This window comes from Microtus ochrogaster, chromosome 5, assembly GCF_000317375.1.
Source record: "Microtus ochrogaster isolate Prairie Vole_2 chromosome 5, MicOch1.0, whole genome shotgun sequence".
Classification (NCBI taxonomy): domain Eukaryota; kingdom Metazoa; phylum Chordata; class Mammalia; order Rodentia; family Cricetidae; genus Microtus; species Microtus ochrogaster.
In genome coordinates, this window is record NC_022012.1 from 36,256,687 (window position 1) to 36,279,399 (window position 22,713).

The following is a 22,713-nucleotide window of genomic DNA, read 5'->3' on the forward strand; positions in this document are numbered from 1 at the left end:
AAAAAAAAAAAAAAAAAAAAAAAGGAACAAAAATCTCAAAGAAAAATTTAAACATGTGGAGACTGCAAAATAGCTCTTGGTACCAACAAAATTAAAATACTCAAAGTGGAATTCACTAAAAAAAAAGAAGTAATTTGGATGCAGTGGAGAGGTCCTCTTGTGAATCAAATCAATAGGGATTTCACATTTGTTCAACTCTTTCTCTGGCCAGACACTGAAATGTTGCCTGCACCAGAAATAAAATGAATCAAAACAATCCCAGTTTTGCATATGTTGTGCTAAAAGGACAAGAGTGTTAGGAGAACCAGGTTTTTACCATAAGTTTTTCCATCTTTTGCCAAAATCCTGTGATAATTGTGTAAGCATTGCACAATGCATTTATTCTTTCTCTAGAAATGTGAATTCTCCCTATAGACTCGCTTACAGATGTCAAATGACTCCTTTCTTCCAATGGGCACACATTTATGAACCAGAAGACATAGTTGCTTGATGCCTGTGTGAAATAGAATTAAATTCAAGTCCAAGACTCACCTAGAGCAACAGAGCCCTTTGCCTGGCCCTGATTAAGCTTTTAGTCCAGTCTCATCAGACCTGACTGTCCAGAGGTAAAACAGGATGAATCTTAAGACCCTGCTGGTGGCATATTCTAATTGCTTCAGTTTCCCTTTCTCCTGCACTCAAGGATATTTCTTCCTCGGCCTTTTGACCCACATTAAATTCTTTATCCTTCTTGAGGCAGAACTGCTGCCGGGAGGGAGGCCATCTGGGCAGAACCATAGTCACAAGATGGCGGCATAAATGAATAAGAACGACTTTGGGACTCTGGCGACCAGTGAGAACCAGGTGCTTGGGAAAGTGGCTGATCTGGCCGAGGCTTGCTGGGCTGGAAGCGGGTCAGTGGGGGCGTGCTCTGGTTGGACACTCTGGTGGTCACAGATGGATGAATAACAAAGGCTTCTATTCATGGCAAGACACGTTGGTAGAAGGTGCGAGGGGCGTAAAGATTCCTGCCAGGATTTCGACTGGGGATGGATGAAGTTGGGGTGGGTCGGTGCCAGTTACCCAAGATATTCCTGCTTTATGGACATGACATAAATTGACACTGCTTCATAACTGACAGAAAAGACACCAGGGAAAGAAGTAAGCAGAAATGAATTTCCCTGAAAGAAAAGAGAACAGTTGTTAGGCACTGAATATTTCTGTTTTGTGCTCCAGGTTTCTTATGCTCTTTCTATGAAAGAGATGGCTGATTGGAGCGACTGTGAAATGAAGCAAGATGTCCTGTGGGGAAGGTTTTTGCTCCAGAGACTCCTGTTGAGTGACAAGATTCTGTTAGGTGCTCGCATCAAGAAGCTCTACTAGAGAGCAACAGGGCCTGTGTGGAAAAAAAAAATACAAAAATTACATATGCATACACACATGCCTATTGTATGATTCATTATAAATACATATTTATGCATATTCTGTGTGTACATAAAATTAAATATAAATGTCCTTACATACATAGTCACGTGCCACGCGGCAATATTTCTGTTCACAGCAAACCACATATACAACAGGGTTGCAAAAGATGACATCACCAAGTTATACTGTAGTCCTAGTTGGTGTAGGAACTCTATGACATCTGCACAATGACAAAGTTGTCAGTAGTGTATTTCTCAGAAACCATCACCATTGTTAAGCTGGGAGGTACACGTGTCAAGGAGAGGTGCCTTCGAGCATTTGAAAGAGCTCCCTCCCTGTCAGTCAAGGTAGTAAATACAAAAGAGGGTGCATTCTGGGCTTGGGGCGGGGATTAACTGGTCAAGATTACTGTCACTCTTAAGAGTTGAGGGATGGTGGAGTCTATCACTGGTCAGGCTGGTGGCTAGGGATTGGCTGTGCACTACTGCAGACTAATCAAAGCGGTAGCTGCCTTGCCAACGTCCTCTCTTTTTCAGAGCCAACGAGTGTGGCTTCAGGTATATGAATGACACATTGGGGATGAAGGCCAACAGTAGCTTCTGTCTTATGGAACAAATAGCAACACACATTCAAAGCTTTATCCCAGGACTACGGGCGGTCATCGCGGTAGGTTGAGTGTCTCCGTGCAGCAGTGTTTGGAGCGGAGATGTGTTAGGGGTGGAGCCTCGCTGATCAACTGATGCTGTCTCGTGAGAGTAAGTTGTAGTTCTGGCAGGACAGGGCCACCATGAGAGCAGGCTGTTGTGAAGTCTTGGCCTTCTCTGTTCTGTTCTCTGTTTCATGTTGGCCTTTCTTCTTTTCACTATGCCTGGAACAATAGAAGGCTACCACGCTAAGCAGCACCAGCATTATTCTCTTAGACTTGCATAATCATGACACCAACAAAACCTCTTTTCTTTATAATTCACATGGTCTCTAGCATTCTGTTATAATGTCAGACAATGGACTAAGACACTTCTTTCATAATATAATGCCGAGTGTTCTGCACCATCTGGGTCTCCCAGTACATCATGCTGATTCACTACATAGTAACAAACCTCAGCATCCTGGGCACGATGAGCTAGGGATGGCAGAAGGTTAGCTGTCCTGGTGCCATCTGTTCTACAAAGTGGAAGATAAATCCTCCAGACTAGAAAATACCGTTTTAATAAAACTTTCAAAACCTGGTGGCCAAGAACACCTCCTCCAAAGTGAAAGGCAACATCCTTATTTTGTAGCTCTAGACTCTCCTTTGTTTGTCTATGCTTTTGGGTTCTGAAGGCCACACATTCTAAACCTAAGAAAATGGCTCCAGTCCTGGAGGTCAGCCCGCATGGAGCTGGGCTGACAGTGTGAATGAATTCTATAGCAGCTCTAGGCTACAACGCAAACAGCTCTGTCGCTCGGGCCCTAGGTCCTGCTGACCATTTGATGTGGTAGATGTTAGCAGTGGAGAGAGATGAAATGCGTAGTTCCTAGCAAAGCCTGGTGGTTAAGCTACAATGCAGGCCCCCGGTGTTCTGCAATCAGGTCACACCTCTGGCAGCGAAGAGATACACCTCTTCAAATTAAACTGCTGGCATGTGACTGGGGCCTCTGATGGGACATTTGCTCAAGAGACCAATGGCCATGTGGTTATTTTCTCTTATGATCTGAGCCCTATTGGATCCAAGGTCCAAAGGCAGGTAGACCCCAGCAATCTATCATAGGGTGGAAATGAAACTCAGAGTCATGAACAAACTGCCTAACTAGGTAGTTCAGGCTCTGTCACCTGCCACCCAGAACTCAGATCCCACCAGAGTTTGTGTAGGTGATGTGTACTGTATGTGTGTGTTTGTGTGTGCATATATGTGTATAGCAGATAAATTGTAGCTATGCGACAGCATCACATACATGTCTTGTGTGATTCTCCTGGGAATTTTCACGAACATTGGCGATTTTAACAATGAGAAGGAGGCATCTTCCTGGTGTGTGGAGCTTTGAGTAATCCATCACATCGTGTACTTTTCACCAAAGGAGAAGAGTTTTGCGGAGACAGTATGTGCAAACTCAGAGGCAGTGCTGAACCACATTGCCAGCTGGACAGCGACTCGAAAAGTTGGAAAACCAGTGACAACAGTGACAAGGAGGTCTGGCGTGGAAACGTGTGACAGGGAGGTCTGGCGTGGAGACACATGAACAGACAGAAGGGCGAGAATGCAAAATGTGAAGATCTTTGTGTCATATATCAACACCCACAAGAGCATCTGCTACAGAAGAGGGACTCCATAGACAAAAGCACTCGACCGGCTGATGTGATGCAGGCTTTGTCAGGGTTGGTACAATGGGTACATTTATAAGGTGGCCACAGCCACAGGGATGGAGATAGAGGGGATCAAGGCTATGAACTCCCATTTAGCAAGGCTCTTCTAGTGCCTCTGATCTCCAAATGCTCCATCTGTGGACGACCGAGCACAGCTGAGCCCTCAGCATGCCACTGCTTCTCAGGGACAGTGACTGACCTCAAATGGCAGGAAAATGATTCAATCAAACCACTTTTATCCTGGAAGACTGAACAGAGATAAAGTCTAAACTTAAATATTTCTAGTTTAGATATGAAGTGTCCTCCAAAAGACTCATGCACTCAAGTCTTGGTCCTGAAGCTAGTAGTGTTGAGAAGTAATTCTCTGGGGAAGCAGCTAGATCCCGAGGGCTCTGGCACCGACTAGTGATCCCCGGGTTTATCATGTTTGACAGACTGTTGGGATGTTGCAGAGCTGTGGAGAATGGCCTGGTTGGAGGAAGTACATCACTAGGGGCATGTCACTAAAGAACACATCTGGTCCTGGGCCTTTCTTCCATGCTCTTTGCTTTCTGGCTTTCATGAGACAAACAGCCTCTGCAGCACACTGTTGCCACCATGATATTCTGCCTTACCCTAGGGCCCAAAACAATGGCTCTAACAGCTAGGTCCAGGCAATCCATGAATTGAACCGTGAAACTGCTTCTTTCTCTCAGGTACCTGCCACAGTGATGAAAAGTCTGCCTAACACATGTGAGCATGCCTTTCTTGCCCAGAGACTTGAGCCAGCACTATCAATGGGAGGAAGTCTTGCAGGATGCAGGATGCAGGATCCAGAGGTCCTCACTAGGAAAAGCATTTCACAGTGAAGGGGCTGTGAGCGTGAGCCCTGGCAGTGAATATGCATGTTACAGCATAAAAAGCATGGCTGAGCTGACGCCATCCCAGGGAAGCAGTGAAATGAATGGCAGATGCGCAGGGATGGGGATTCTCTCAGCAGAGACATAGCAAGAACCCATGCAAGCACAATCTAGGACACCCTGGGTCCTTTGTGTTAGACGAGCTGACAAGATGAACAGGGGGCAAAGGGCTCCATTTACAGAATGGGTTTGTGGACAGATAATAGCGTAGAGCTTGGGTAACTCACTCTGGTGCCTCTTGGTATGACTTTGCTTACTTGTGACTGAGCAGCATATGGTTACTGGGGTCTCGGGATATCCACAAATCAAGGTTCGGATGAAGCTATCAGGTAAGCTTCTAAGTCCAGCATAAGACAAGGGCCGAGGTGCTACAGTAGACAGAAGAGGGATTCTTCAGATACCGGTTATGGCCCTGCAATAAACTGCAGTGACAGGCCAGATGTAGATCACGCCCCTAACCTTCCTCTCCCCAGTTCCCCCCTCAGAAACAGGATCTCAGAGCCTAAAGGAGTTCCCCCAGTGGTGGCGAGAGGACTGGAGCCATTCTTGCTTCGAGTAGACTGTCTCCACAAGACACAGTGGCCAGATGTACCTTCGGTGATTTCTAGGAGACTGGAAAGAATATGGTATGCGAACAGCTCCCAACAGTCAGCTCTTCAGGGTCCACACTGCGTTCAGAATGGGGGTATGTCCTTGTGCCTCCATCCCAGTGACTGAGGAAATCATTGGTAGAAGGCCAGAGCCAATTCTGTTTATGGCAGGACTCGCCCAGCAAGAATTCTTGTTCCAGAACATTCTTTTGGATGGGACTACCTTTGATGGATCTGCAGCTCAGTCCGAAGGCTTTTCCTGCTCCATCCTGATGCTTCTCTTTTCTTCCCCAGGTGTTACTCCCCACAGACCTGCCGTTCCCCCACTGTATCTCAAATTTTGCTTCCCAAGAAACTGACCCTGGGGTGTTGGTGCCTTGAACCCCATACAAACTCGGTGTTTCCTGAATACACTTACTTCTGCCACTTACCTGGTGACTAGTGAGGGCCATCCCCAACGCCCCTAGATCTAGCTGAGGCAACTATTATCTAAGACTATACATGCAATTTTCCCTAGGAAAGAGTGATAGCATATCCTCAAAGTGGATGGCATGATGGAGGAAAACATAATTGCATTCCTCTGGGTGTGTGTTCTACATAATAGACTATTACACACACACACACACACACACACACACACACACACACACACCCGAATGACCTCCAAGAGTCTCACTCCAGAAGTACACCTCTTCTATTTGCCTTCAGATCTTCACTCTAGATCATACTCATATAAACAAATGGCTTCTCCTCTTTTTTGTTTGTTTAAGATAGGGTCTATGTAACCCTGGCTAGCTTGGCATGTGCCAGGGTGGCCTCAAATTCACAGTGACCACCTGCCTCTGTCTCCTAGGTGCTAGGATTAAAGCACCACATCCAGGTAATTTCATTTTCTTTATTGCTATATGGAATGGGCATGATGTGTGCACGGAGGTCACGGGACAACTCTCGGAAGCCAGCTCTCTCCTTTCAACTTTGTATCTATCTAGGTTTTGGATGTAGGTCGCCAGGCTTGCACAGCAAGCGCCTCTACCTGCTGAGCCATCTTGCAGGCTCAGTTTTCCATCCTTGCAAACAAAGTTTTAAAACCCAATAATATTTCCAAAATTTATTATTCCCCTAAGGTCTACTTCTTTCTGTTCTAGTCACATTTGTGCTATATATTCTGGGCCAATATTCATATGAAAATATGATGTTGGATCTTTGAAAAATCACAGAGTGATGCTTATTAATGTTTATTTATGAACCAGAATACTCCCTAAAGGCTCAATAACAAAAGATGTTCATATTTGAAATTTTAGCGGTTTTCTGAAACCAACTTAAGTGTGTATAAGCAAAGAATTCATTATTAATTTGTGATATCGGAAAGGAGCCAGGGCCTCACACACACTAGGCAAGTCCTGTTACCATGGGGCTACCTTCCTAGCTACAATTAAGCAGCTAAAACAGGAAGTACCAAGTAGATTCATGCAACTAAAACCTCAGAAGTGGCTTTGTTCTAATATCCATGCAGGCACATTGAGATTGGAGGGCACAGGCTCACTATATTCTCCATCCCCACAAAGAACAGCACGGATTCTCTACAAGACACTTAAATGGCAGGCAAGAGTCGGCTCTGACTAAAGCTTATTACAGACAATCAACACAGGATTTCAGGGTGAGCGACCCGACTTCCAGGGGCACTCAGGTGAAAAAGTGCTCACACTTACGCCTTTTGTGGCAGAGATAAATCCTCCCAGGCCAGGCTGCAGAGAACAATGGTTCTTAGGCCTGGTGACGTAGTCTCTCTGTGATGATTACATGCCAATTGATGTGGCGGAGAAACATTCACTTTAGTAAGGCCCAACTTGGGCATGTCCCTGGGAGCGTTTCCGGACGCTGAGTCTGAAGGTAGACTCAGAATCTGATAGACAGTTGAGAGTCTGTGGAGACCGTGGTGGGTGGGGCCTGGCTGAAGAAGTGTGATGTGGGAGGGTCTATTCTGCCCCTGCCCCTTCCTGCTTCTTCTCTGCCATGTTCACCATGCACTGTGAGGTTCCATCTCACCAAGAGCTCAGGACCGATAGAGCTGATTGGACTAAAGTCTCTGAAAAAAATCTAAACTAGAATGAACCCTTCTTCCCTTGGGCCTGATACCATGTGGCATCGGTCATGTGTTGAATCCAAGTGCCTGTGCTGCAAAGCCTGGCTGGGAAGGTGAACTCTGCCAAAAACCCAAGTTCAACCACAGTAAAGCTTTAGACTCTGTAGGGCTGTGCCAAATAATAAACCATTGCAACTTTGTGTTCTTTTGCTTTTGTTTTGTTGAGACAGGATCTCACTGTGTAGTCCTGGTTGGCTTAGAACTCAGTATGTAGACCAGGCTGGCCTTGAATCACAGAGACTGACTTGCCTCTGGCTCTCAAGTGCTGGGATTAAAGGCGCAAACCACCTTGCCTGAGCCTTTATATGTTAATTTTGTATTATCCCACCGGAGAATAATTTGATAATATCTATCAACATTGCAAACTCTCTTGCCTTCTGATCCAGAGGCCCCAGACATGGGAATGTAGACTCTAGACACTTTCAAACACACAAAAGAACCGTTGTTGCTTCTGGCAACAAACTGAAAGCAGGAGAGAGAGAGAGAGAGAGAGAGAGAGAGAGAGAGAGAGGAGAGAAACTCAAATGTACCCAATAGGGTACCCATCAGATACATCAGTTCGTACCAATGATTACTTCCAGTGTATAAAGAGGCGAAGATGATTTCCTACATCCTATCCCAGAGACATCTCCATGGACAAAGAAAGCAAGGCTGCTGATAGCACACAATGTGCACCCTTGGCTGTGTAAGAGCAAAGCAGCTAGAATGTATATTTGGATATATGCTATTATTTGTATAAACTCTGGGAGACGTAAGAAATGAACAAAAGATGCAGTAGAGATATTACAATGGGGGCCTTTCAATGTCTCCCTTACATTGCTGGAGTCCTGAACCTTGTGGAAGTCACCTGTTGGAAATTAAATTTAAACCTTTTTTTCAATTTTTTATTTTTTGGTTTTTCAAGACAGGGTTTCTCTGTCCTGGAACTAGCTCTTGTAGACCAGGCTGGCCTCAAACTCACAGAGATCCGCGTACTTCTGCCTCCCAAGTGCTGGGATTAAAGGCATGTTTAAACATCTTAATGTTGTCTCTTTGTAATGTAAAATATGAAACTTAGAAAAAAAGCATTTTAATACAACTGAGACAATTCACATCACCCCTGTTGTATTTCCTGAGTAAAGGAGTCAGCTGCTCTCAAATGTGCCCATGGCATTTTTCCTTTTTAATTTCTTCATGTCTGACCCTCCCATGACTGTTCTTTCTTAACACACTGATTGTGTTACCTGAAGTGACCGAGGAAGGGGTGGCTGTGAAGGACTCTACAAATTCAAACTGCACTGGAATTGGCCTGGCAGACTCAGCTCCTGCAGGCCAGAATAGATAACCCAGCTGTTTTGTAGGCAATATTTATATGCTTCACACAGCTCCTTCTTGAATGCAAGGGAGGAACAATAGCAGTGGCAGCCACAAAAGGCCTCCACCAGGCTATAACCATATTTTCCCTTCCTTGATAAATGCTGATTGACATTAATCTCAATTGCAACGAGTGCCCCTCTCACCTTTGGCTCCATACTGAAACCAAGAATGACCTAAGTGAAAAACCGAATTAGCAGTTTCCTGACATCATATTACAGCTTCATTTTATGGACAGCACCAATCACAAGCACCCAATATGGCCTCTCAGAGAAGTAGGAATCTCAGTAGCTAGCCACCAACCACAAAGTGACAATTCTGTTATTGACACCGGAGCTTATGAAGCTGGATTGAGCACTGTCAGCCACACCAGTGACTCTGTTCTGAGCGACACGAGGATTAACAATGGAGGTGAGGGTTGGAGGGAGGGCTGCGGCCCCAGGCATGACACACAGCTGTCAATTCGCTGGAGCCAAGTGCCATTTGCCCACGGTGCTGCTTTGGACAAGTTAAATAACCTATCTGTGCATCCATTTCACTCTCTAGGGGAAAACCGGCACAGCAGTGCCTGCCTCAGTAAGTCAACAGGAAGACCAAAGGGAGTTTCTGTTCCAGAGGGGCTGGAAAGCGACAAGTGACCTTAGGGGTACCTGGAGGAATCAGCAGTAGTTTCAGATCAGTTGGATGCCTGAATGCGAATCTACCTTCTAAGTATTTGGAGCACCCCAAAATAAAGGATGACTGTGGTAGTGTGAATGTAATTGGCTGCCATTATCTCATAGGGAGAGGCACTACTAGGAGGTGTGGCTTTACTGAAATGGGTGTGGCTTTGTTGGAGGAAGTGTGTCACTGTGGGGGTGGGCTTTGAGGTTTTTCCTATGCCCAGGATACCAACCAGTTTCTCAGTCAACTTTCTGTTGCCTTCTTATCAAGATGTAAGGACTCTCAGCTCCAGCAGCACATCTGCCTACCTGCCACCATGCTCCCCGTCATGATGAGAACAGACTGCACCTCTGAAACCGTAAGCAGCCCTCCCAAGGAAACGTTCTCCTTTATGAGTTGTCGTGGTCATGGTGTCTCTCCACAGACTTTAACCCAAGTTGAAGGCATCCACTCTTTGAAGAGGAAACAGACCTCCCCTCGATTAAACAGAGGACACCCACATCCTTCTGAAGCACCCAGAGGACTTCATGGGCACTACCTTTTCAGTACGGGAGCACACTCTCTGGTCTTTAATTCTCCAAAGAATGTTAATTCCCACCAGTTTACCAAGAAATCATAGATGAACAGATAAGGGTAAAATGCCCCAAACCTGGAGGCAATGTTTTTAGGAAAAATGGCAAATTTGTACTTCACCAAAATGAAAATCTCACTCTTACTCAATACAGAGGGTACTGAATAGTTAGAAAGCTTTGTCCCCAAAGGACAAAAACAAAAACAAGGGGGCTGGAGAGATGGCTCAGAGGTTAAGAGCATTGCCTGCTCTTCCAAAGGTCCTGAGTTCAATTCCCAGCAACCACATGGTGGCTCACAACCATCTGTAATGGGGTCTGGTGCCCTCTTCTGGCCTGCAGACATACACACAGACAGAATATTGTATACATAATAAATAAATAAACAAACAAAACAAAAAGCAAAACAGTGTAGAAAATGTGTTGGAAACCTAAAATTTGTTAACAAGAAAGTAAAAGCTTTTTTTTTTTCTTAAAAATTTTAATTGAGATTTTTTTTTCAGCCTCAGCAAAATTGCTATTACACTTGGCAGGATGGCCAGGCTCCTACTAGCTTAAGCCACTCCTCCCAAGAAGGCATTCCAGAACCGATGTCCATCTGTATAAAAATGATCACACGTCTTTGTCCCGACCCTCCAAAAGAAACATTCAGAACACAAGAAGCAAATGGACTTGGATTTTTAATTTTTTAAAGATTATCTTTCTATATATATTAATAAAAAGTGCAAAGAATAGACCTTCATGTTTAAATTATATTCTAAAATAAAATATATATATATATTTATATTTCCATTAACTGCAGGAGACAACTGTAAAGGGCCTGAGAGTCCAGTCCCTCTCTGTCACTACAATAAACATACATTTTAAGGAAGCACCTATGAAAAACAGTAGAGTTCACAATAACATTTGGGGACACAGAGCTTCTGGGCATTCTTGAAAGCAGTTTGTTTGCATTTCCGTCTTACATGGCATAAAGGGAAAAGTCAAATTCATCAACAGAAATGACGATGCGTAAGTCATGGAGTCATGGTCTACCTGCCCTTGGGCCTAAGCTGCCGTGCAGAGAGCCACACTGTGTTAGGAAAAGCTATTAGTGGCATGGCTCCCACGGTGATCACCTCTGCTGCTTTCTTATGCATCTATGGCTACGGCTGCAGAATCTAGGAGATCTCAACCATCAAACCCAATCCATTTGGACCACAGCTTTAGCAGCTCCACCCACAGTGAAGACTCCTGATTTGGGTTTGGCTTTCTTTTTTGCGTTATTCCTTTCCTTTTCCACAACTGAAAAGAATTTCTACTTTAGGAAGGCATGTTCTCTCTGCTATGCCTGAAGGCACATCTCTGTAATACCGGTGAAGACAGCGTTTGCCTCCTAACTGTCAACATGTGCTCCCACTCAATCTGATGAAGTCAACATTAAAACACAGACAACTACAGACAAGCATGGTGCGCGACGTGCAGACTCAAAGGTCCACAGTCTTTTCTTTCCTCCTTCTGCATCTGTTATAAAAATAATTTTATAACAGCTTATAATAAAATTCTAAATAATTATAAATGTCTACACAGCACCGATTTTACTTCAAAAGCAGCCTCTTTACTCAGCCACCCAATAAGTCTGTAAATACGCATGCTCAAGCAGCTTTTTTCATTTACTCCTGTAATTCTAAAAGCCCAAGGACTGTATCTGAGATTTTCTTCACTGGAAATGATCCGGCAATTATTCAAACCACCAATTACAATGCCCTAGAATACCTACATCAGTTATTGGATGAGAAGTTCCCTTTACATGCAACTGTAATAAAGGATTAGGCCTGCAGAAGATAAACACTGTTCTGTAATAACAGAAGAAACAGGTCTCAAAGAGTAAAAAAGCATTTCGTAAAACTTTGTCATATATAAAATATCTTATTGTGACCATTCCACTTATGACCAAAGTGTAAGTGCTCACTCTGACTTCTGCCGTGGGACAGAAGTGTCTCCAAAGTTCAAAAATAAGAGTGCATCTGTTTCCCAGGCTGACGAAAGCAAAGTCTGCCTTATAGTTTCTCCCGCAAACCCCTCCGCACTCACGCGTACACACAAAGCACCCAGTCTTCATCTTCGTGATACTGTCGCCACACTTTTCTTATTTCCAAAAAAAAATCTGTCAAGAAAATGCGATTGCAAAATAACTGTCCTTGTCTATACTGGCCGGATCCCTGCTGCTCATCTTTAGGATTCTGAGATACAGTCTGCAGCAGGGAAGCTGGCCGCACTCATCTTTCTAAACCCTTTGGTTTTCACCTTTAGCGCTGCGGTGAAGCCGGCCTGCGTCCATAGGCCTGATCAATAGCTTTAGACGTACCGAACCTGAAGTGCATCAAGAGAACAAACACCCGCCCCGTGGCGGAGGAAACTTGAAAACACAACTCCCCACCCGTGAAGAAGTCATCAGAGTCCCCTAAGGAGTTTACAAGAAACTAAGTTTGTAGGAGAGGTGGAACCCTATAACAAAGGTGAAAAGCCGATGGGGAGAAATAAAGACCAAATCAAACAAACACAAAACCAACTAGGCCACAGGTGCATTCTTTGAGATCCTCTGCTGCCTCCCACCAGTAGCCAGTGGACTAGAAAAAAAAATCCCTATACTGAAGAAAGGACTTAAATCTAACTAACAAAGAACGGAAGGCCAGAGAACTAGGTTCCAGAGTATGCAAGGAACTGGTGTTAAATACTTCTGCAAAAGAAACCCGGGCTGTTGTGACACTCAAACTTCACTCATCGATTAGGCAAAAACCATCCACAGGGGACATAAAATAAAACACAAAACAACTGTTAATTATGACATCACAAAGTCCCAAGAAAAAGGTGGGAACCACAGTTCCCTTTGATTAAAGTCTCTCACTTTTAATGACACTGCAAGGACAAGGGCTTCGGAAGCGCAACAAGGGCAGGAGAGCCAGCAGGCTCAGTCTCTCCAATCCCTCCACCTCCTCCTTCACACAGGCCTGGCCATCCGTCAGCTGACTCTCTGCTACGGAGTATATACCCAGAACTGTCCAGGCTCGTACTTTATTTCCAGTAGCTTAGGAGGCAAAGCTGCCAGGAAATAACAACCACTGAGCAGAAAGAAAGGACGCAATAGGCGTGATGGCTGGTCAATGCACAACAGGCGTTCAGCGGGGCGGCAGCAGAGAGGTTAGAGCTCTCTGCCCCTGCTTCCAGGGCAACGGCATGTTTTCTTGGGTTAACTCTCACCTACTTCTCTTTAAAAGCCTAACGGAGTTCCTGAGATCAGATTCAGGCTGAAAAATGCTTAAAATACTCAAAAGTATTTAAAATGGGAAATGGGGGGAGGGAGACAAAATTTGAGGGGAAAAAAACCCACTAAGTAAATTACAAACAGAATAAAACAGGTAAGTATGTGCAAGTCCGAGTGAAAAACTGGAGCCCAGAAAGGAAAAGAGGAAAAGAATGACTGGAGGCAGGGACAGAAGGTGCTGCCCTCCAGGGAAGATCCCATCTCTGCATTTGAACACTGTGGACCACCCCTCTTAGGCACCATTCTGTCTTCCAGCCTAGCAGGAAAGAGTCCAGAGGCTGACAAACGCCAGCAACACAGTAAGAAGTCGGTGATTTCTCTGTCATCTTTCAAGAAAGAGAGAGGGAGAGAAAGACAGACAGAGAGACAGAGAGAGAGAGAGAGAGAGAGAGAGAGAGAGAGAGAGAGAGAGAGAGAGTAAAGACTGGAGATGCAGCAAGGTCTGCTGACTGAGCCTACTGAGCTGTGGTAGAAAATACCAAAAAAAATCCCATTCTAGGGAAAGAAAATATACAAAACCCCTTCAAAAGCCAAACAAAAACCAAAACGAAATGGAAATGTCCTTCTTCCTAAAGAAAAACACATTGGAAACAAACACCCTGCAGGAAGTCCTTATGTGAGTTTTTACAAGGCTGGTAGAGGTTATTTTGTTTTTGATTCCACAAAAATTTTATCTCCATCCCTAATGCCGAAAGAGTGCAGAGCTCGGGAGCTGTACTTCATCTCTTCGGGGCCAAAGGGTGCCTCGTGGTCAAAGTAGTACAGAAGCATGCTGCTCGTGGGCAACTGGACTAGAGTCTTGAGTTGTTTCTTCAGTTCGGCTACTGTTTGGTCCAGACGGATGCTCATTTCTTCTACTTGGTCATTAAAATGGACTTCTACCTTTGCGCTGCTCTGGGGCCTTAGGTCCACTTCTGCCAAAGGCTCCAATCTCCCGTATTTTGTAATGAGTTCATGATACCTACAGTATAAAAAGAACAGTGTCACCTTCAACAACTCACTCACAACACACAAGCAAACTACACCTCTGCTCGTACCATCTTTTCTCATCTTCTCCTGTGACATGCAGAGCTAGCTACTGAATGACCGCTGTGGCTTCTGCACTGTGCTGAGGCCAAAGGAAAACCACAAGCTTATGGAGAGAAGCATTTCTCTTGAAGATGAGCCCCATGCCTCTGCTATGTACAAACAGGCTTAGAGGGGCTGAGGATGTCTCTCAGTTAGCAGAGTGATTGCACACCTGTCACCTAGCACTCAGGAGGTAGGGGTAGAAGGATTAGAAGTTCAAGGTCATCCTCAGCTATGTAGCAAGGTCAAGGTCAGCCTTGGCTCTATGATACCCTCTCTCAAGCAATTGGGGATGGAAAAAAGTTAGAGAAAGAAAACAACCTAGAGAAGCAGGGGCTGCAAAGGCAACAGGGAAGAGTCCAATTCCTCCCGAGATTGTGCTTTTCTTGGGTGTTAGCACTGAGAAGTGAAAATACCTAACAAAGCACATGTTTCTTGGTAATACAGGGGGATGGTAGGGGAGCAGTTTCTCCAAGTACCAAGAAACCATAATCTATAGAACAACAATACCATGTATTCCAGCTATTATCTAACTCCTTTAACGAAGTTTTGTTGGAATGTTCCAGCCTGGCCCCAGCTAAATACAAGAGTTATAAAAGGATCAAGGACTCATTCTTGGAAAAAGAGACCATAAATAAAGATTTTCTGTCATAGGGGCAGAGATAAAAAAGCAAAGCACATTAAGAGAAAAGTGAGTTCCAGCGGTGAAAACGGTCCCCAATAGTAAGTTCCTACACAGAAATTCTTGTAGCTACTGTCAGCCTTGAGGGAATGAAGTCTGAGCTGATGGAGGAAGTTGGACAGTCTCCTACATACCAGAGAAGGGGAAAGCCACCATGAGTTTGGCTGTAACCAAGACTTGCTGAGGTTAATCAAAGATCAGAACCTGACAGTCACGTAGCATGATGCTCCAGCTCTCCCACTCTACTTCTGGCTTCTCCTCGGCACGATCAGTGTCATAATAAGGTTAGTAGAACACTAATGACACAGTAAGACATTGTGTTGAGAGATGGAGGGAGAGGCAGGGCGGAGCAGGAATAGCACAGGCCCTGACTTTCAAGTCTGCGTTGTGATTAACACGATGACTTTGCAGCTCACCGAGCCCTCTGGATCTGCTTCCTCATTAGCAAGTGTAGGATGCTACGTCCTGCCCTTCCTACCTGAAGGACAGCCATAAATAAAACCAGCGAGTAAGGCCCTGTACATTCTAAGTTCATATACAAAAAAATGGCATTATATCTTTGGAGCTTACAATAGTAACACACACACACACACACACACCTTAGAACCTACAACTGAAGTGTCCTTAGGAGGGACTTAGAGACGGTGCTGGTGTGACATGACAGCCTGTAGAACTGTCTCAAGTGCTTGAGCCCAGATTAAAACAAACAAAGAAAACAAAACCCAAAACCACACACCATCAGCAGCAACAGAAGAATGGGGCATAACCCCATGGCCAAAACCTTTCCGATGGAGCCCAGAGCTCGGTAGTGTGGGAGATAGAAGATCAAGTCAGATCTTCAGACTGTGGAAACCACTGCAGAGAAAGAAGGGAAAGAGAGAAAGTCTTCCTCAGTGAAAACACAGAGCCAAGGATGAAGGAGTCAGCCATGGTACAGAGGAACCAAGATGGAGAAAGGCCCAGGGATCAGAAGCCTGGCTGGCTGTCCACTGTCAGGATGTTAGCAAAGGCCAAGCCATCACAACACAGGAGGGGACACACACACACACACACACACACACACACACACACACACACTATGACCACAACCACCAGGACTTGAGATTGCAGAAGGCTCCACATTGAAACCTTCCCCATGCCTTCCTGTCGCATGCCTTCACACAAGCAGAGACATTGTGATATGCATCAGAAGCTGAAAAATGGCAGCTGAGGCCATATGGTCAAACGAGCTGACCCAACTTAAAGACATGTTTCCCCTCCAGACTACAGAAAAGTAGAAACAAGAGCAACACCCTCAAACTCTGCCTACAAGGGACAGAAGAGGCAACAACAAAGGGGTCAAGGAAAGCTAACACATGACAGGTTTCAGCAACCTGAGAAGTGTCCACTTCCAAACAAAAACTACATCAGCCACAGAAACAGAAGCACATATCCCAGGAAAAGGAGGAGAGGGAAGAAACAAGAGGTGAAAAGGCAGAGGCAGAGTGCAATCTGAAGCAAGCACACCCAGAGGAGAGAGGAAAGAATGCACAGGCACTGCGGTCTAGGACGCAGGAAGAGTGGAAGGACAAAATCCAAGAGTTCAAGGAGATGGTGAACACATGCGGGGTGCCGGGTGGGAGGGAGAGAAGCGGTGGGTGCCACCACTGCCAACCAGACAAGCAGGTTAAAAAGAAATAGCCAAGGCCACTGTCCCTAGCCCAATTCTGTGCAGCAATGATTTTAGCTAGGAGAAAGGACAGAGGGAACAGAGTTGCCATGAATTCTTCTAGTGAAAAAAGGCAATAGCAGGATTAGAGAATTAATAATAAAACCTGAGCCTGCTTAAATATGAAACTAAAACTTAACAATGGGAACTTTTGTATTTCTAGACTCACTTGACACTGAAGACGAATGAAACCATTTCAAGCATAAACATTACTATAAGCTAAGCTATACCCACACAGAGCAACCAGCCTCACTGCTGCAAATGAGGAAGTATGCTGGGACACTGTACTGTCCTACACATTTCTCAAGATCAACCACGTACAGAAATAACCGACTACTACCCCCAATTAGTTTTCTTCCAATCTTTCATGTCTTAGAAAACAGCACTGAAAACTATTCAATTACTCTAGCCAAACACTAAAAGCCAGTCTAGCTTCTTCCTGTTGTGTCTCTTTCCTCCAGTGCTTTCATCCAATTAACATGTTTTAATTCTTCTTTCTCCTAAATGTTGTATTAATCTATTGCTTCCTTGTCCGTGTGTCTTATCAATTCAAGTCACTCTTATTAATTGTCTTAACACACATTTTCTTTCAATACATGTCTATATTTGTTGAATCTCTTCCTGGTTGGCCTTCTTAGACTGCAGAGTTTAAAAAAAATAAAAACTACATTTCCCACATACCCTTGCAGATGAGATTTAATTTCCACCACTAGCAGTCAGCCTTGAACGAATCTAGCACACACAGCATGGGGACAGTCTAGATAGCAGCTTCTTCATTACCAAACTGAAGTTCAAGCAAGGTTCCTTCCTGGAGTCAACAGCCTGGCAGCAACCTGCTAATCTGGAGGTCAAACTAAGGTGACTAGCTAAGTACCAAGGACAGAGCTTGAGATAGGCACCCCCTCCACCAGGAACAGTGCCCTTGGAGGCACTTTTGTGGCATTATTCTAGAGGCGAGCCTATGGAGGCTGCTGAGGTCTACTCTTCCAGGTCTTCTAAGGAATCTGTATGGACATTAGTCAAGGCATAAAACCCCTTCTTAAGGAGCTATGACCTCCCACAAAACTACAACTAATCCTAACAAATGCTTCAATGAAAAGGGGCTACAAACGGCACAGATTCCAGTGGTACACTATTCTAGAGAAGCCAAAACAACAGGCCCAGCAAACAAGCTGTAGCTGACAGAGGGTAGGAGTCAGGGGAAAAGGTTGAGGAGGGAATATGTTTTAGATGATGGGAATTTTAGATTCTGGTTGTGCTGGAGGTTATATAATGGGACTGTCAAAATTCAGAACTATAAACTAAAAAGGGTGAAAATGTACTCTGTGTCAGTTATATTGCAATAAATCAGATTTTAGAAAAGAAAATGTAGGGCTACAAAAATGCCTCAGTGGCTAAGAGTGCTTGGCAGGCAAGCATGACAGTCTGAACAGAGAGCAGAACCCATGTAAAATAACTGCCTAACCTCAGTACTGTGGCGGCAGGGCCCAGAAATTGTTGGGGCTAGCTGGTCACCAACTCCAGGCGAAGCTGGAGTCTATTTCAAGAGGAATAGGGTAGAAAGTGACAGTGGAGGACACCCAGTGTCCTCGGGCCTGTACATGCGCACACATCACACACACACATACATACACTCATATATACACACATCTCAAATTTTTTAAAATCTAAAATGGATCCAGATATAAGGCAACCATTTAATAGGATCCACCAAGACAAAGGGGAAAAGCAGAAGCGAACATTATGACTAGAATGTGAAAGGCGATGATCACTGCCTGCTTTCCACATGGCAAGGCTCTCACTAGGGTTCATACTAACAGCGTTAGCATACAGCAGCACTGAATCAACTGATTTGTGACCATCTCCGTACAGAAATTCAGCACAACTGCAGTGGCTTTTGTTAGGAAACCGCTGCTAGCGGTTGCCTGGGAACTACGTGCTTCATGACTGCTAAGCATGTAAATAGAAAGATGCGCTTTTTGCTGTCATGTGGAAGTATTGTCCTCACAATGAAAACAGAGCAATGTAGAAACTGGGACACATAGCCCACAGATCATAAGAATACTGCTGTGAGTATGGAATCTTAAAGCTAAATGAAATACTTACTAGAAAAATAAGAAATTACCAGCCCAACTCATTTTACAAAGCTGGTACAACACTTAAAAACCCAGAAGAGCAGAAGATTATTATAGGCCAATTTTACATTTTAAAATAAATTGGAACATTCTGGATGGCATAAAATTAAATCCTACCTGCTTATAAAGAATATTTCTTAGTCTATAACTAGCTGAATACTGGAATGCAAAAATGGTTCAGCAAAGGAAACACATTGTTAAATCCAGACTAAAGGAAGAAAACGACAATCAAATGCAAAAAGACCATTCTATAAAACCTGGTGCTATTCAATGACCAAAGAAACACCCTAGAAAGTCAAGAATAAAACTATCTCAACTCAGTAAAAGTCCAGTTTCATGTCAGAAGGCTTCACACCGAAGGCTGGATACATTCTCCTCAAACAGGAAGGGGATCACTGGATGGCTTCCTACACTGCCTTTCCATCTGGGTGGTTTTAAGGATTGAAGTCAGAGCCTCCATCATGCACGTGGCACAAGTGTTCTATCATTTGAGCCACATCCCAGCCTGTCCGTCATTTTAATATCACACCAGAAAAAGAAATGAGCAGCACAGAAATTATTTGAGGAGATAACTGTGTGCAGGGAACTCCCCAAGGAAGTAAATATGAACTACTCCGTATGCCGTTAGGAAAGACAGACGACCAGCATGCAAAGCCTTCACTGGCCTTCCTAAAATGGAAAAGCGGATCTCATTTGAAAGAGCAACAAAAATTAAGAAAGTACCTAGAAAGGAACTTAACAATGCTGTGTAAGACATTGTGAGAGAAACGGAAAGCACCTGTGAAGGACACAGAACATTCTGCATTCCACACAGAGAGGGCAGTCAGCAGAGGCAGGATGCTAATTCTCCCCACATATATCAACAAACTCACTGTGCTCTGTAGTTTCTGCAGGGTGAAACTTACAGTTCTAAAGGCTTCATGGGACACAAACAGCCCTGCAATAACTAAAACAATTTGAAAAACACTGGTGAGGGAGGGGTTTACCTTTGCACACACAAGACCAGCACAGGCTTCAAGCCAGTCAAATTGCATCAAAGAGGGAGAGGAACTCACGAAATGTCACCCCTAGCTGAAGAGCTACTGGCTGCTCACAGCCACTGGAGAAGGGAGTACCAGTTCAGTGGATGACCCCACACCTATGCATACTGCCAGTACCAACTGGACTTAATAATAAAAAACAAAGAATAGAATAAATGAAGTTGGGAGAGATAAAGTGGGGAAAGTTGGAGGGGGGTGGGGATCCTGTTTCCAAGAAAATACAACTGAAAAGACCAGGCGGAAATGCTACAGACCATATAGGAAGATACTTCATTTCCACAGAAATATAAACCCTACTTTATATTTTGGTGGTGGTTTTAAGAAGAGATATCAAAGATACACATCAAGTTATTGGCACAAGGGGCTGGAGAAATGACTCAACAGTTAAGAGCACTTACTACTAATTTTGCAGAGGACTTGAGTTCAGTTCCAGTGCCTACATCAGACAGCTCACAACCACCCAGAACAGGGGGATTTGACAAACTCTTCTGGCTTCTGTGGGCACCTGCATTCATGTGCGCATACACCCCCCCCACACACACACAAATAAAACCTTTAAAAAATCTTGCTCTGGTTGCTTCCTGGAATAGGATGAGAGGAGAGGCAAAAAGAACCCCATTTTCTTTTCTGCAATATTATTTCTTCTTAATTAAAAATAAACCAAAGATAATGAGAAATATTAGCCTCATCAGTTCTGAATGGTGGAAATTTGGTGTTTTATTACTCTTAGTATTTTTCAATATTATTTTTCATTAAAAAATACCACAAAAAAAGATACTGGCTACTTGTTCTGGCCAAAGCTGAAGTTCATAGAGCAAAGCCAATGTCTGCAAGACCAGGGAACTTGGGAGGCTCATTCTCCCTCTCCTTTGCAGGTATATTAGAATGCTCATCTCTAACTGCTATCAAGATAGGAAGGCAGCTGGGAAAGAGGCAAGAAGTCAAAACCAAGTCCTGGGTAATTGGAATGACAAAGCCTGCAAGCTCCAGGGAAAGCTAACATTTCAGAGGGTCTCCAAGGAACGGGGAGGAGAAAGCCCCTTTGTCTCTCATCAGACTCCCAGCCCAAGGTGAGCAGTGCTGTGTCACCCTCTTGACAGAGGATGATGGAGCTTGGCAACGCAGAGAACCCCAGGAGACCCGCGTCCAGGGGAGGAATGTTCTTCACAACAGCAGGCCCTCTGTGTGGAAGGAATATGAGGTAACGGACACAGTGTGCTAGGATTCTTCCAGCCTGGGAGACAAAACGGGCCTTCATCAAGGTGGTGTCCAAATACAGCCCGCTGCCCTGTCTCACAATCACAGGCAGATACAATCAGCTCGGCTAAGAAAAGCCATTAGTCTCTAGCAGGAAAACACCCTCCATACTCCACAAAGCATACCACTGGTGACAACTAAGTAAGCACTCTAGGAACTGGCCGCCTAATCCTTGACATGGTAAAGAAGCCTTCCCGGGACACAGCTTGGGGGCAGGAAGCATTGGAAGGGCTGCAGAGCAAAGACTAGCTTAAGAAAGCCCCCTCTGGCTCCGCTGCAGCTCTGATGGCAGCACTGCTCTGTGCAGCAGCTAACAGTTAACTGTTAGCACTTACAACTCATGATGAGATATGAAATTTTAAAGTCTAAAAAAAGGCACCCCAAATCACTTACTTCCCCCTACTGTGCTCAAAATAAAAAGTCACTGCACCCCCAAAGATACATGGCATGCTGACATTCAAAAGGAAGCTGCCGCCTTTTGTCCTTTTTCTCTCTCTTTAAAATTAAGCAGTGGGCTACATATTAGTTCAGGACTAAAACAGCAATTTAATTCCCATCTCTCAGAGGAGATGGAGAGAGGAAGCAAACACAAGATAAAGGGAAAATGGTAAGCAGAAGCAATGTGACAGACATCTGATAAAGGGTAAAATAAAAATAATACACACGTGCAGGAGCAGTCAGCGCAGAGACTCCTGCCTCCCTGAACGATGTTTATATCCCCTGGAGGAGTCGCCACTATAAATATCTGAAAACAAGTAGGGCCGTGCAATGTGTTTTCCAGGGACGGAATTCTATAACTCAGCCAAACGTGAGCATCTCTAAAAAGACCTGCGGTGCCCAGCACACGGCCTCTTTTACTACAGTCTCCATTACTAATTCAGTCTCCGGGTCTCTCTGCCCCTCCCTGAAACCAGAACCCAAGCCCACCTTTTGAACCGACCCATACACACCAACTTCCAGCAATTTCCTACTCATAGTAAAGAAAACAACAGCTAAGTCCTGAGCTATCCACCCCAGCTCCCCCTACCCCACCAGGGCCAGCACTGCCCCGTTCCACCTTTCACTACTTATGTGAGAACACCATGTAGAATCTTCTGCTCACCTTCATTAGGTTAATGCAAACATTTTCTAGCAAAGGATGGTCTTTTCCCTGACCTCATCCTCCTCACCCGCTCCGAGTGCAGTGATGCTACTAATTCCTGCAGTGTTCTAGGTCCTGGGGAGAAAGACACTGGTCAGGACCTGCTGCTCCTGCCTAGCTGACAGTACAGCGTGTAGGAGGGATGGAGGGATTAACTACAAACTGACAAACAATATGATGTAAATCAGGTGTTGGTGAGAAAATCAACCTAAGTAAAGGGAATTACAGGAGGCAAAGGTGTGCTGTTTTAGCTAGGGTGTGCAAAGACAGACTCTCAAGTAAGGTGAAAGGAAGAGGAAAAAGCCACACAGGTAACCTGCTTGGTGCAATCCAAACTGAGAGGGGAGGAGGGGGAGAACACGCGTGCCAGAGCCTGAGGAAAGAGAGTTACTAGATGCGTTGGTAGTCAGAAAGAG

The 22,713-nt window shown here is 44.6% G+C and overlaps 1 protein-coding gene across 1 annotated transcript in view; it reads right to left on the minus strand.

Annotated features, from left to right (window-relative positions):
• Positions 1–10,470: 10,470 nt before the first annotated feature.
• Tbcel (tubulin folding cofactor E like) overlaps positions 10,471–22,713 on the minus strand; it is a 61,038-nt gene continuing 48,795 nt past the window's right edge. The window contains exon 8 of the mRNA XM_013346121.2: positions 10,471–14,227. Coding sequence (XP_013201575.1) covers positions 13,909–14,227 — 319 coding nt within the window. The 3' untranslated portion in view covers positions 10,471–13,908. The remainder of the gene's footprint in view (positions 14,228–22,713) is intronic.